Genomic DNA, 15,678 nt, shown 5'->3' with positions numbered 1-15,678 from the left:
GGAAAGAGAGCTTAGAAAAGTGTAGGACCGGTTAAGCTACACTCCTTGAAGACTGTGTTCGGCTTGTTATATTTGTATCCGGATGCTTATACTTTGATCTTTCTTTGTTTTTATGTGAATGCAAGTTATGTAGTTGCTTACAATACACTTCGCACACGACTTGGAGATAGTTACACAGCTTGTCACTATCACAAGTATGCATACAGCTATAGTGATAAGCATGGAGTTCATTTGGAAATATGACATTATGTGTATACTAACAATCATGGATTTTATATTTGTTCATGAAGCATTACATCTCTTTATACACACTTGTCTTTTTGGCTTGTATTTTGCCTGTTATTATGTTGTTTATGGTGAGAAGGCATAGCTGCAACCCACATGTATTGTGCTTGCAAGCAAGAGGTGGCTCAAGGACCACAAGATTGATTTGTCCCAACATTTGATGCAGACATTGACTTGCTTAATTTTCTCAAAACGATATGTATTCTAATTCCTTTGAAATCATGAATGATTATTTGTGTCCTGCTTACGGAGGTGTGTTTGAGTTTACTTCCATGGCTAGTGTCATGGGCAAGGATGCCAAATTTGATAGTATGGTGCGAGGTTACTAGCATCATCGGCGTTGATTAATTGTTGATTATGACAATCCATGGAATTACCCCACCTTCATGGATCCAAATCCAATCACTTACTTCAAAACATACTAGTATGTACTCAGGTCAATCAAATCACACAATACAACTTACATGCAGTCTTCTATAATGCAGTTTCTTCGAGAGGTCACAGCAACCACTGTGGGATTGTCCAGCACTTTTCCTAGACCATGCAAAGTTCCTTCATATCTGTCTCTACACATTTTGTTTACTATGAAGGTTGAAAGGAATGCGTTCAGAACTTGCTACTTCTATGAGAACAATTCGTTAACAGCAGAAGCTAATAACAAAGGATGATCGTTTACTTACACCAGGTGTGTCATCCCAACCAAACACAGCCTAACAAATGCTACAAGGGTCTATGAGACTGGGGGTAGAGAGAGAGAGAGAGAGAGAGAGAGAGAGAGAGAGAGAGAGGGGCACCACAGAGGACCAGCACACCAGTAGTAAATCCAAAGAATAAAACACTCTTGTATTTATGATATCATAGTTCTGAATACCATTGCACCCCTCTCCTGTCCCAAGAAAATATCTCATATGCTGTACATATAACAATACACCTTGAAAATTCAAAATAGCTACCTAGTCAAGCCCATCGTTCACCACATTAGATGCAGCCTCAAGAGACCAACACATAATCCTTATCTTCTATTTTCAAGACACCACAATTTTTGAACATGCCGAATTGGAAGTCCACATTATCTTTTTATCCAACCTCTCATTTGCTTGACATTAGAAGCCGCAATCATAATGTTAAATCATAATTACACCAAGCTCAACAATGAGCAAAATTTAGGTCAGTCAAAATTGTTGCAGAGCCTCTGCAGACAAAAGCATTTGACACACTCCAGAGAAAACTCTCATAAGATCTGCAAAGGAAACAACACAATCTTTGAGGGAACCTTCTCTCTCTCCCTCTCTCTCTCTCTCTCTCTCTCTCACACACACACACACACACACAGCTTCTAAGAGATTCACCCCTTGAAGTTGAAACACTATTGTGAAGAGCCACATCTCTTTAAAGAATCAAGTCTCCCGGGGTAAAATCACTTGCCCGAGATTGCACTTGCTTCATGTAAAGATCCCTCTTCCCTTATATATACCTAGATGAATCCAAGAACATGCCCAAATTCACCTTTTAGGAATGTGCATGTTATATACTCATGGTAGTCAACCCACAAGACTACATAACTATCAACTCCATTATTCATAGTATGGACTAGATACTACGACATCCTCACTAACGTCATCAATGCCCCATAGTGGGTGTAGAACTCTGTATCAAGATATGCTCTCACACATGCGCACACACACACGCACACACACACACACACACACGTAAGACTTGATGTAGCTGATAAATTAAAACTTGATGTAACTGATAAATTAACACCGATGTATATTTTTTAGAATATGAGGTTTTTCATTAGATGAGTAGTTTTAATGAGGAAATTGGATGACTAAGAAATAAGGAAATTAAACAAACAAAAATTTAATAAAAATAAAATGGCTGCTATGTGCAAAAATTTATGTGCGCACATGTGTCCCCTTGCACGTTGAGGTAAAAATTAGCGGAAGAATATACTAAAAATATATTAGAAATAAGTTTCCAACGGAAATTTTTAGAGATTAATTAACGAGAATTATCCGGTAAAAATATGTAAGGATATGTGTGCATTAGTCTCGACTAAGGATGTGAATAGTGTGCACATTTAATTGAAATACAAGGATGAATGGGTAAATGATTGAAGTCTAAGATTAAAGGTAAGTGCAAATATTAACCTTACGGTTAATTTTTGAAAGGAAACTAGTGAATTAATGTGGAGATAGAAGACTCTAACTGTGCATGAATGTGTTAGTTAACAAGATGTATAGGTGGATGCATGTAAGGTTGTTGAGTGCATGGAAAAGGAATGGATGCATGAAAATTAAAGTGGAGTTGTCTAAAGATATAGTGGACTACCAACTTGAGCTCACTATGGGTGTACATTAGGCATACAACCATCATTTTCAAGTATGAAGTGCTAAAGTAGTCAATTGTGGTGTAAGAGGTGCATAGTCTGAATGAAACACGTTAACTAACCGTGCATGAATGTGTTAGTTAACTAGATGTATGGGTGGATGCATGTAAGGTGGTTGAGTGCATGGAAAAGAAATGGATGCATGAAAATTAAAGTGGAGTTGTCTAAAGATATAGTGGGCTACCAACTTGAGCTGACTATGGGTGTACGTTAGGCATGCAACCATCATTTTCAAGTATTAAGTGCTAGAGTAGTCAATTGTGGTGTAAGAGGTGCATAGTTGCAATGAAACGCGTTTCATTTGTGTCCACCTAGAAACTGCATGATTTAAGCGTTTTTTACCCAGATTCTTTAATTTTAACTTGTAAACATGTTTTAATGTGTAAATGATGCATGTTTAATATTGTTTTGTAGGGGAGGCAACATATTTTTTACATATTATAAACTTATATATAAATTTTGGGACCTCTACCTCCCCCCTTTTTGTATGAAACGTTTTTGAAACGTCTGGAATTTGAAAGAAACGTTTTTGAAACGCATTTCATGAAACGCCTGGCACCTATGAAGAGGTGGAGATTTGGAGTTGTACAGCCTTGGGAAGAGTTAAAAAAAACTCATGGAGTTTTTGAGGAGGAAGATCCTCAAGCTCATTTACTGGACATACATTAAAATTAAAATTTTGCTCATAAATTAAAATTTTCTTATCATTTTACATTTAAAATTAGCAATTTTGGTTAACTTTAAATTGAGAATATAATTAAATAATCGACCTCTAAGGTCTAGCTTTTATCTCTTTTTGCCTTAATTTAATGCCCAAACCTCAGCAAAACCTTAGAAAATTATGCACTCCTTTTTGGGACTTAGCAAAATAGATGTTGAATAGTCTATTTTCAACCATAGCATAATTTATAAATTTATCAAATTATGGGAGAAACCTTAGGCTAAATCATTTTCTAGCGAGAAAATTAGTCTAAATGCTTTAATTTGACATAAGCCCAAGTCTAGATTAGCCGTTAGGTTAAATGATGAGTGAAGGGAATTAGAATGCTTAGAAATTATTTATAAAATTAGGGGTAGCCCTGGATCTCAAGAGAGAGAAAAGAGAACTAGGATTGTAGAGAGAGAAAATAGCATTAAAGTGGAAGAAAATATCTAATTCGATTAGAAACCGTTAATATTTAGCATTCTTTTTTAGAAATGGTACAAAGAATTCTAGAGAGAAACACTAGCAAGAGAATTATAAAGAGAGGAGATTCTAGAGAAAGAAAGAGAAGTGACCTTCTAAGAAAGTATGATTAAGAATAGGATTCGCTTAAAAACCTAGAACTGACACTAAAAACTATGTTGTATCAAATATAGTTAGATTAAATCTAATATTTTTTAGAAAGAGAAAGTCTCGATTAACCGTTAAATCAAGAGATTCCAAGTACCTTAATCAAAGGGAAATGACTTGAGAAATCAAGATAGGAATAATTTAAGAAACCTTTGTGGAAAGAGAAATCCTTAAGAGCAAACCCCTAGAGATTTGCGACAAAGTTAAGCTCGAATAGGAAAAATAGGACAATGGTTGTCACATGCACTCTGCACTGTAGTGCATGGTGACAAGATGGCTCATCATCATCAGTGCACATTATTAGTATCCTTTTAGGATGATATTTGTCGTACGTCATGACCCCATTGTAATCCTTAGTCCAGGATAAGTTAGGCACAAGCTACATAGGTCATTCTCAGCCTTAGACAGTCAGTCAGTTAGCCCAAAGTCATTTAACTCACTTGAAGAGATGCATTCGTGCATGTAGAGTCAATAGAAGCCTTAGGGTTTCTTAGAAAGCACTCTGCATAATGCATAGCATTCATCCATTGCATATAAACCATTGCAAAAGCCTTCAGATAACATATAGCATTTATTAGGATTTATCCAGTATTTTTCCCATCATTTATAGCATTTAATGGGCATTTTTACATTATTTATCCATTTATGCAGGACAAGATGCAATCGGCCAGCTCTGTAACCAGCCGACCAACATCAAGTGTCCATATAAATAGTTGAGCATATCATTCATTCATCATTCATATCATTGATCAGCTTGGAGCCTTCAGCACAAGGAGCATAAGCGATTGGAGAATTCAACACATCATCCATCAGCGTTTCATCCATCACCATATAGGAGCATCAACGCTTGAGCATCCAGCCTACATTCAGCAAAACGCAGCATCTACAGCATTCAACCCTGCAGAGTACCTTGCGTTTTCAGCATTCATACAGTTTTCAGCATCCTTGTTTGCATCGTTTTGCTACAGCCACTTGGTGAAGGTAAAACTCAGCATTCATACATAGCCTAGAATAGTCCCAATCAGCCCCTTCTCTCAGCCTTAGATTTGCAGCCTTCCTACATCCATTGGGAAGAGTGCATAGGCTCGAGATTGGTCATTATTGGTGCTTCTACAGCCATGTACAATTCAGCCCGACTCTTGGTCCTCAAAGATCTTGCATTTGGCTTATCGTCAGTCCACCGTCAATTTTTTCAAAGTAATAAAGCAAATACTATTCCGGTAACGGGATAGGGGACCCTTTAGTGGGTAATTCGAGACCCCATATGGTGTACAGTTTCCATCTCTCTCTCTCTCAAATCTCTTAAAGTTTGAAGTCATAAAGTGGATTGCTAAACTCGCGAAACTCAGGATATAGAAGACGGTGTGAGCATTTGTGTGATAGGATCCTCAATTACGAATACACACACCGTATCCTAGCGTGAGGGTATCCTCGGATGGTCAGACTGCGTTCCGGCAAGACCACCGACTTCAGCATCATGTCTACAGAGGAGAGTACCCATTAACCGGAAGACGTCTCCCCCGTAGGAGACCTCGCTCTTCTGAGTACAGTAGACACCATAGCTCTACTCAGACCTTAGAACCAGCTTCTCATGGAACGACTCCAACGCTTGGAGGCAACACCAACACTTCCTCCTCCGCCTCCAACAACCCCTGACTACATCTCTCTCTTCTTTCAAATGGAACAACAAAGAAGAGAAGACGAAGCTAGACGGAGAGAAGAAAAAGCAAAAGCTGAAGCAAGAAAGCAACAAGAAAAAGCAAATAGACGGGACTATGAGGAAGCCCAACGCAGGATCAAAGAAGATTGGCATGGGACTGAACTCGCCGCTCGGAAGCACCAACGAGAGCTCGATCAAGAACCTATGTTACTCGTGCACCAAAGGGAAGAGGAGGCCATGCATCTTAGATACCAGCACCTCTCTTCAATTTCCCTAGCCTCAGGTGCCACCAACCACCAGCCGCGACATCGATTACTGTCATTCGAAGTCAACCGAATTTTAGTAAGTATGATGGTATGTGTGATCATTTAGTAGTTAATCAATTTATTCATCAATTTACTAATCATTTTCCATTAGCTAGGATTATAGATTCTCAGGACAGAGTCCACATAGCAGCTCCCCACCTTTAGGACATGCTGCCTTTAGTTGAAGCACAAAGTTTCCTTCCTGGCTTTTTTGTACTACTGTTGCTTTTGGATCTTCGCTTGATTTTTCTCTGGAGTTAGTATAGTATGGTTTCTTTGACCAACGCCAACCCTGTCCCCTCTCATCACTCTGACTCCCCTGCCTCTTATACAGGTGAAGCAATCACTTGGTGGCAGCATTGGTCTAGTCTTCATACAGACCACACCACAGGTGTCACAGCTTTTAGCTAGGATACAATTGTTCAAGACCTAAAGACCGGATTTCTCCCACCCCAGTATATGACCGACCTGGCAAATGAGTTTTATGGACTCAAACAGAATAGGTCACCAGTGCTCCAGTTTTCCGGCAAGGTTATAACTTTAGCACAACAGTTAGGGTTATTTGAGTAGGCCAAGATGGATAAATTCATTCGAGAATTAGATTCCAACATCCAGTTCATAGTTCGTGACTTTGAACCCAGTATATATGTGTCACATGCACTCTGCACTGTAGTGCATGGTGACAAGATGGCTCATCATCATCAGTGCAACATTGTACATTACCAGTACCTTTTTATAGGATGATAATTGTCGTATGCCGTGACCCCATTGTAATCCTCAATCCAGGATAAGTCAGGCATGAGCCATGTAGGCCATTCTCAGCCTTAGACAATCAGTCAGTCACAAGTCCCTTAACCCACTTGAAGAGATGCATTCATGCATGTAGAGTTAGTAGAAGCCTTAGAGTTTGCATCAAGACATGTGTGCATTTATGCATAGCATTCATTCCATATGTCATCTAGACCATTGCAGAAACCTTCAGATATCATCTAGCAGTCATCAATATTTATCCAGTATTATTCCCATATTTTTCAGCATTTTTTGGGCATTTTTACATCATTTATGTATTTTATCCAAGACACATGCAGTCGGCCAGCTCTGTAGCCAGCCGACCAGCATCATATGTCCATATAAATAGCCCCGCATATCATCCATTATTCATTCAGATCATAATCAGCCTTGAAGCACTCATCGCCTAGAGCCTTCAGCACAAGGAGCATAAAGCGATTGCAGAATTCAGCACATCAGCCTACAGCGTTTTCCTCATCAGCATCTAGGAGCATCAATGCTTGAGCAATTCAGCCTTCATTCAGTAAAATGCAGCATCTACAGCATTCAGCCTACAGATCCTCTTGCGTTTTCAGCATTCATATAGTTTTCAACACCCTCATATGCATCGTTTTGCTACAGCCGCTTGGTGAAGGTAAAACTCAGCATTCATAATCATTTTCGGCATTCATACATAGTCTAGAACAGTCCCAATCAGCCCCTTCTCTCAGCCTCAGATTTGCAGCCTTCCTACATTCATTGGGAAGAGTGCATAGGCTCGAGATTGGACATCATTGGTGCTTCTACAACCATGTACAGTTCAGCCCGACTCTTGGTTTTCCTAGATCTTGCGTTTGGCTTATCGTCAGTCCACCATCAGTCTCTTCAAAGTAATAAGCAAATATTATTCCGGTAACGAGATAGGGAGCCCTTCAGTGGGTAATTCGGGACCCCATACGGTGTACAATTTCCATCTCTCTCTCAATCTCTTAAAGTTTCAAGTCTTAAAGTGGATTGCTAAACTCGCGAAACTCAAGATACAGAAGATGGTGTGAGCATTTGTGTGACAGGATCCTCAAATTACGAATATTTCCGCTGCATGTTACATTGGTATCAGATTCAGCTTGTCCACACACACCGTATGCTAGCGTGAGGGCATCCTTGGATGGTCAGATTGCGTTCCGACACGACCACCGACTTCAGTATCATGTCTACAAAGGAGAGTACCCATCAGCCGGAAGACATCTCCCCCGAAGGTGACCTTGCTCTTCCGACTACAGCAAACACCATAGTTCTACTCAGAGCTCAGAACCAGCTTCTCATGAAGCGTCTCCAACTCTTGGAGGCAACAGCAGCACGTCCTTCTCCGCCTCCAGCAACCCTCGACTACATCTCCCTCTTCTTTCAAATGGAACAACAAAGAAGAGAAGACGAGGCTAGACGAAAAGAAGAAAAAGCAGAAGATGAAGCAAGAAAGCAACAAGAAAAATCAGAAGCTGAAGCAAGAAAGCAACAAGAAAAAGCAGATAGACATGACTATGAGAAAGCCCAACGCAAGATCGAAGAAGATCGGTGTCAAGCTGAACTCGCCGCTCAGGAGCACCAACGAGAGCTTGATTGAGAACGTATGTTACTCGAGCACCAAAGGGAAAAGGAGGCCATGCATCTTAGATACCAGCACCTCTCTTCAGCTTCCCTAGCCTCAGGTGCCACCAACCACCAGTCCGCGACATCGACTACCATCATTCGAAGTCAACCAAATTTTAGTAAATATGATGGTAAGTGTGATCATTAGCAATTAATCAGTTTATTCATCAATTTGCTGCTCATTTTCCATTTAGCTAGGATCACAGATCCTCAGGATAAGAGTCCACGTAGCAGATGAGTTCTATGGACTCAGACACAACGGGTCTCCACTGCTTTAGTTTTCCGGAAATATTATCACTTTAGCACAACAGTTAGGGCTATCTGTGCAGGCCAAGATGGATCAATTCATTTGTGGATTAGATCCCACCATCCTGTTCACAGTTCGCAACTTTGAACCCAGTACATATGACCGGGCTTTGACTCTTGCTCAAAACGAGGAAATGAAGATGAACGGAGGCAAGCCCAAGCAGTTATCATAGTCCAGTATCAAACCCCCATAGCAGCAATCTACTGCGTAGTCAGGGAAAGGTAATGCATCTTCTAAAGATGCTAAGAAGGACGGCAATATTAGCTTCAATTCAAGGGGTAAGAAGGATAAAGAATCTAAGCCTAAGAAAATCCCTGATGAAAAGGCTAAAGCAGGCATCACTGGAGGTTATCTTCCTCCAGATGAGCAAAAGAAATACCAGTCAAAAAACAGATGTTTTTTCTGTCATATCATAGGGCATGCTAAGAAGGATTGCCACAAATGGCAAGCGGAGCAAGCCTCCAAAGCATCTTCTGCCACAGTTGCCACAGCATCTCCAGCTCCTCCAGTCCCGCCTACTACCACCAATGCGGTTCAGCATTTACCTTCTGTACATTCCGTGCCATCCGTGGTATTTGATGCTAAGCAAGACGGTGAGAGCAATGCTACACAGAAAAGCCTCATCCAAGCTTATGGCTCTGCCAAGGGCCGGCACTTTGTAGTCCTGTTTGACATGGGCAGTTCTAAGAATGCCATCTCTCCCCAGTTGGCTAACAAGATGAGCTGCGCATTAGTGTCATATCATCTGGATGTGAACGGGTTCACACCTGGTCTCCGCACCCATATATCTCAGAAGGCACAACAATTTGCCTTTGAAGTTCAAAAGACTTCATTCCAACGAGATTTCATTGTCTCGCCTCTTCTGAGGTGTGACATGATCTTAAGAATCCAGTAGTTTCGTCAATATAAGCCTATTCCCGATTGGAGGCAGGACACTTTTACTATCTATAAAGGTTTTCCTGAGCCCCCATGATTCATGGGGATAGAAGCATTCTTGGCATCCCATTGATTTCACACCTCCAGGTCCAACGAGCTATTCGCAAGGGAGCGGAAGGAGCACTACCATATGTTCATGCTCAGAGAGCCTCTACCTCATCGGTAGCACCTATCTCATCTTCAGTCCCACGGTTAGCAGACCTCCAGACCTCCTATCCAAACATCAGGACATTATGCTTAGGGACGATCTTCCGTCCAATCTTCCTTCATCACGTCCTGAGGACCATCATATCGATTTGATCCCTGGATCAGAACCTCCTAGCAGGTTTCCCTATCGTCTTTCTAAGACTTTAGAGGGCGAGCTAGAAAGACAATTATCCGAGCTCTTCCGAGCCGGATTCGTTCAACCTTCCTCCTCACCATTTGCCCATCCTATTTGTCCAAAAGAAGGACAAGTCTGCATGCCTTTGTGTAGACTACAGGGCATTAAATAAACTCACCATTAAGAATAAGTTTCCTATGCCAAGGATTGAGTACATTTTGGAGCGTTTAGACGGTGCAAAATTTCTCACTAAGATTGACCTCAAGAGTGGTTACCATCAGGTCCACATTTTTAAAGCTGCCATTTCAAAAACAAGTTTTCGGACAGAGCATGATCATTACGAGTTCGTAGTCATGCCTTTTGGACTTACAAATGCACCCGCAACCTTCAATAGAATGATGTCCAAGATTTTCGCAATCCTTATTGGTAAGCGTGTCTTCATCTTTCTTGATGACATACTTGTATTCTCAGCCACTACAGAGCAACATGAGAAAGATGTGGAGAAAGTCCTACAATTTTTGCAAGATAATGGGCTCTACATAAACGCCAAAAAGTCTATCTTTGGCGTTAAAGAGGTTCAATACTTGGGCTATATCATCGGTTCCAATGGGATTCGATTGGACCTCTCAAAGGTTCAGGAAATCTTAGATTGGGACATCCCTCAAACTGCCCAAGAGATCCGTTCTTTCGTAGATCTTTGTCAAGCCTACAGCATCCATGTTCACCAATTTTTCAACCTTGCAGCACTTCTCACCGACTTGCTCAAGGGGGTGAAGACTGAAGACTCGTAAACAAAAAGTCTCAATCAGAGGCAAGGTGCTTAATGCATTCCGTGCACTCTAGAAAGCTACCTCAGAAGCGCCTGTTTTGAAATTAGCATCTTGGGATGAACCTTTTGAGGTCATTACCGATGCAAGCAATGTCGCCATAGGTGCAGTTCTCTAGCAGGACAATAGATCTGTAGCCTACTATAGTCGAAAGTTGGATGTCACTGAAAAGAAGATTTATGACAAAGAGCTTTTGGGTGTGATCACAACGCTCAAACATTGGAAGCCTTTCCTTTATGGACAAGTCTTCACAGTAAAAATAGATCACCAAGCACTTAAGTGGCTTCAAACCATGCCAAGTGCCCAGTGGAGTGATCGGCAAGCCAAGTGGAGTCAACTCTTCCAACAATTTGGAGGAATGATTGAGTACATCCCTGGTAAGCATAACCCAGTTGCAGATGCTCTTAGTCGAAAGGCCAGCATCCAGGCAGTGCAGGAATCTACCATTCTCGAAATCATGAGGAAGGACTTGGATAGCATGAAAGACTAGTATGTCGACTCCCCTGAGTCTGGTACTCAGTATAATTTGACCCTCACTTCTAAGCTTGGCCATTATTCACTGTAGAACGGTTGGTTGTTCTTCAAGAACTGTCTGTGTCATTCGAGAAAAGCAATCATCTCTTCTCCATGATGCCCATGACTCCTTAGTTGGAGGACATAGAGGTATCAACAGTACCCTTAAGAAATTAGAACGGTCCTTTTATTGGCCAAAAATGAGGCGTGATGTATATTCCATAGTAGCAAGGGTACGTCGTTTCCACCCCTTGGGAACGGTGGAACGCGTTCCCCCAAGGCTGAGATGCCTAAACCGGGTGGAACATGCATGGAGGAACAATTTGGCATGGGAAAGGCCAGGGGAACGTGGAGGAACGTGGGGGAACAGTTACATGGAACGTCTGGCTGCCGTTCCCCCTTTGGGAAACGTTCTTTATGTTTGGCCAAGAAAAAAAGAAGAGAAAAAGTGCACCTGTTGTTGCGGGCTGCATGTGGATATCCTTGAAAGACGTACCCTATTGTCGCCTGCCCGCATACTTCCTCGGTCCGTGTAGCGTGTACTTGACAGCTCTGAGTCACGAGTGGGCTCCTCTCTCGAGTCTCTTTAGACTTCAACTCCTACTTTCCAAGGCATGGCAACAAGGCTACTTACTTTTCCCTCTCTCTTTCTCTCTCATTCCCCCTTACCATTCCTCCTCATTCCCGTTCCCCCTGTGGCCTGTTCCCGTTCCCCTGATGAGGCTTTCGTTCCGTTCCCGTTCCCGCTCTATTGCTACTATGGTATATTCACATGTTCAAGCCTGTAAGATTTATCAAAAAGTTAAGGTTCCACATACAAAGAAGACTGGGTTACTTCAACCTTTGCCTATCCTCGACGGACCTTTCATTGACATATCTATGGACTTTGTACGGACCCTACTAGCATCCATCGGATCCCGTAACACTCAATGTTTTACCATTGTGGATGGCTTCAGTAAGTTTTGCATGCTCATTCCATGCAAGTATACGACCACAGTTGAGGACGTAGCCCGTCTTTTTCTCAAACATTGGTACCCAATGTGTGGTTTGCCTAGAACCATTACATCAGACACAGATTCCAAGTTTACCTCACATTTCTGGAGGGCATTATTCGAATACTTTGGAACTAAGTTACAGTTGCCTAGTGCATTCCATCCACAGACAGACGGACAGACATAAATTTATAACCAGTTGGCCTTTGATGTTCTCAAGTCATATTGTCATGACCAGCAGTCCAAATGGAAACATTATCTTCCATTGGTCCAAGCCATCTTGAACGATACTCATTCATCTACTAACGGACGGACTCCGTATGAAGCAGCCTTTGGTCGCCGTTTCTCTTCTCTTTTGACGAGATTGGTGTCTCCATCTCTTGAGGCTAATAAAACGATGGAAGCATTTTCCGAAATCATGAAGTCAGTCAAGGACCGCTTGACCAAAGCACATGAAGCTTATAGTTGACACGCAAATAAGTCTAGACGAGATGTCCACATCAAAGAAGGAGATTGGGTCTATCTGCGCATCATGAAACAAAGATTGAAACAAGTGGACAAGTGTTGTCCCGAGCTTTCATTCCGTAGTTTTGGACCTTTCCCAATAGTTAAAAAGTTAACTGATGTCTCCATGAAGTTAAAGTTGCCTAACAGTTGGACGATGCATGATGTTTTCCACGTTTCTTGGCTAAAATCATATGTTGGACAAGAAGTTGTTGATGTTTCAGATGAACAGCAACCAGACATGGTAGACGAAGCCGAAGTCATCGAGCCTGAGCAGATGCGTCTTCATCGTTGGAAGCATGGTTCCGATCGACGAATACGTCAGTTCTATACGAAGTTCCGAGATCGAGGTACCCACGAAGCCCTTTGACTAAACGAGGTGTTCTTTTAAGAGTACCCCCAGTTGTTGGCGGACTACTTGGAAGCCATGAACCTGCGGCCAAGCTGAGCAAGAGGGAATGTCACATGCACTCTGCACTATAGTACATGGTGACAAGATGGCTCATCATCATCAATGTAACATTGTACATTATTAGTACCTTTTTAGGATGAAAATTATCGTACGCCATGACCCCATTGTAATCCTCAATCCAATATAAGTCAGGCACGAGCTACGTAGGTTATTCTCAGCCTTAGACAGTCAGTCAGCCAATCCAAATCCCCTAACCCACTTGAAGATATGCATTTATGCATGTAGAGTCAATAGAAGCATTCAAGACATGTGTGCATTTATGCATAGCATTCATTCCATATGCATATAGGCCATCTAGACCATTGCAAAAACCTTCAAATATCATCTAGCAATCATCAATATTTCTCCAATATTATTTCCATATTTTTCAACATTTTTTGGACATTTTTACATCATTTATGTACTTTATCCAAGACAGATGCAGTCGGCCAGCTCTCTAGCCAGCTGACCAGCATCATATGTCCATATAAATAGCCCCGCATATCATCCATTATTCATTCAGATCATAATCAGCCTTGAAGCACTCATCGCCTAGAGCCTTCAGCACAAGGAGCATAAAGCGATTGCAGAATTCAGCACATCAGCCTACAGCGTTTTCCTCATCAGCATCTAGGAGCATCAACGCTAGAGCAATTCAGCCTTCATTCAGTAAAATGCAACATCTACAGCATTCAGCCTACAGATCCTCTTGCGTTTTCAGCGATCATACAGTTTTCAGCACCCTCATATGCCTTGTTTTGCTACAGCCACTTGGTGAAGGTAAAACTCAGCATTCATAATCATTTTCGGCATTCATACATAGTCTAGAACAGTCCCAATCAGCCCCTTCTCTCAGCCTCAGATTTGCAGCCGTCCTACATTCATTGGGAAGAGTGCACGTGCATAGGCTCGAGATTGGACATCATTGGTGCTTCTACAACCATGTACAGTTCAGCCCAACTCTTGGTTTTCCTAGATCTTGCGTTTGGCTAATCGTCGGTCCACCGTCAGTCTCTTCAAAGTAATAAAGCAAATATTATTCCAATAACGGGATAGGGGGCCCTTCAGTGGGTAATTCGGGACCCCATACAGTGTACGGTTTTCATCTCTCTCTCTCGCAATCTCTTAAAGTTTGAAGTCTTAAAGTGGATTGCTAAAGTGGTGAAACTCAGGATACAGAAGACGGTGTGAGCATGTGTGTGACAAGATCCTCAAATTACAAATACTTCCGTTGCAAGTTTACAATATGACCGGGCTTTGACTCTTGCTCAAAATAAAGAAATGAAGATGAACGGAGGCAAGCCCAAGCAGTTGTTATAGTCCAGTACCAAACCCCAGCAGCAGCAATTTGCTGCGCAGCCAGGGAAAGGTAATGCATCTTCTAAAGATGCTAAGAAGGACGACAATAATAGCTCTAGTTCAGGAGGTAGGAAGGATAAAGAATCCAAGCCTAAGAAAACCTCCGAGGAAAAGGCTAAAGCAAGCATCACTGGAGGTTATCTTCCTCCAGAGGACCAAAGGAAATACCAATCAGAAAACTGATGCTTTTTTTGTCATACCATCGGGCATGGTAAGAAGGATTGCCACAAATGGCAAGCGGAGCAAGCCTCCAAAACTCCTTCTGCCACAGTTGCCACAGCATCTCCAGCTCCTCAACCCCGCCTACCTTTTTTTCCAAGAAAAAGATCCTTCAATTAGTTAATGAGAAAAACAGCCACAAAATGCTAAGTACAACCATGAAGGGCTAAATACAAACTCGCCTCATATAAGGGCGAGAAACAAGGGATCATAAGGGGGAGAGATGCTTCTCCTCCGGCTGGCCGCTCTATGAGGAGAAGGCTAACTCATAGGGGGGGGGGGGAGGGACAACCATAGAGGTGGTATGTAGTGCCAATTGGGGTCACCACCTCTATCGGTGAGGAAACGACCAGGCCTCCAAAGTCTTAAGAAGGCTTCCCACCGCTTCTGCATGCGGTCAGAACCTCCGTGCAGCTTCCCCCATTGACCGCGGAGGGTATGAATGATGTCGGCCATATACTCCTGATGGTCTCAACCGGCGGAGTGTGGGTACCCTCAATGGCCTCGCTACATCTAGCATGCCAAATGTGCCAGGTTGCTATGCTACTACCAATCTCCCAGCACTGGCATGAGCTTGGTCACCAATCCAGCTCCGCCTACTACCACAAATGCAGTTCACCTTTTACCTTCTATGTATCTTACGCCATCCGTGGTATTTGATGCTTAGTAGGAGGGTGGCAACGATGCTGCACAAAAAAGCCTCATCCGAGCTTATGGCTCTGCCAAGGGCCGACAGTTTGTAATCTTGTTTGACATGGGTTGTTCTAAGGACGCCATCTCTCCCTAGTTAGCTAACAAGATGAGCTGCACATTAGTGCCATATCATTTCGATGTAGACGGGTTCACACCTTGTCTCCG

General features: G+C 42.2%; 1 protein-coding gene across 4 annotated transcripts in view; it reads right to left on the bottom strand.

Annotated features, from left to right (window-relative positions):
* Nucleotides 1-1,103: 1,103 nt before the first annotated feature.
* LOC147635444 (uncharacterized) overlaps nt 1,104-15,678 on the bottom strand; it is a 47,968-nt gene continuing 33,393 nt past the window's right edge. For all 4 annotated transcript variants that reach the window (XM_086802708.1, XM_086802711.1, XM_086802707.1 and 1 more), the window contains exon 14: nt 1,104-1,525. In XM_086802708.1, the coding sequence (XP_086658834.1) occupies nt 1,458-1,525 (68 nt within the window). In that variant the 3' untranslated portion in view covers nt 1,104-1,457. The remainder of the gene's footprint in view (nt 1,526-15,678) is intronic.

Source organism: Cibotium barometz, chromosome 9 (assembly GCF_041138505.1).
Source record: "Cibotium barometz isolate CiBa-2024 chromosome 9, ASM4113850v1, whole genome shotgun sequence".
NCBI classification, from domain to species: Eukaryota; Viridiplantae; Streptophyta; class Polypodiopsida; order Cyatheales; family Cibotiaceae; genus Cibotium; species Cibotium barometz.
The sequence above is the reverse complement of the archived record's forward strand: the minus strand, read 5'-3'. Positions and strand labels throughout refer to the sequence as shown.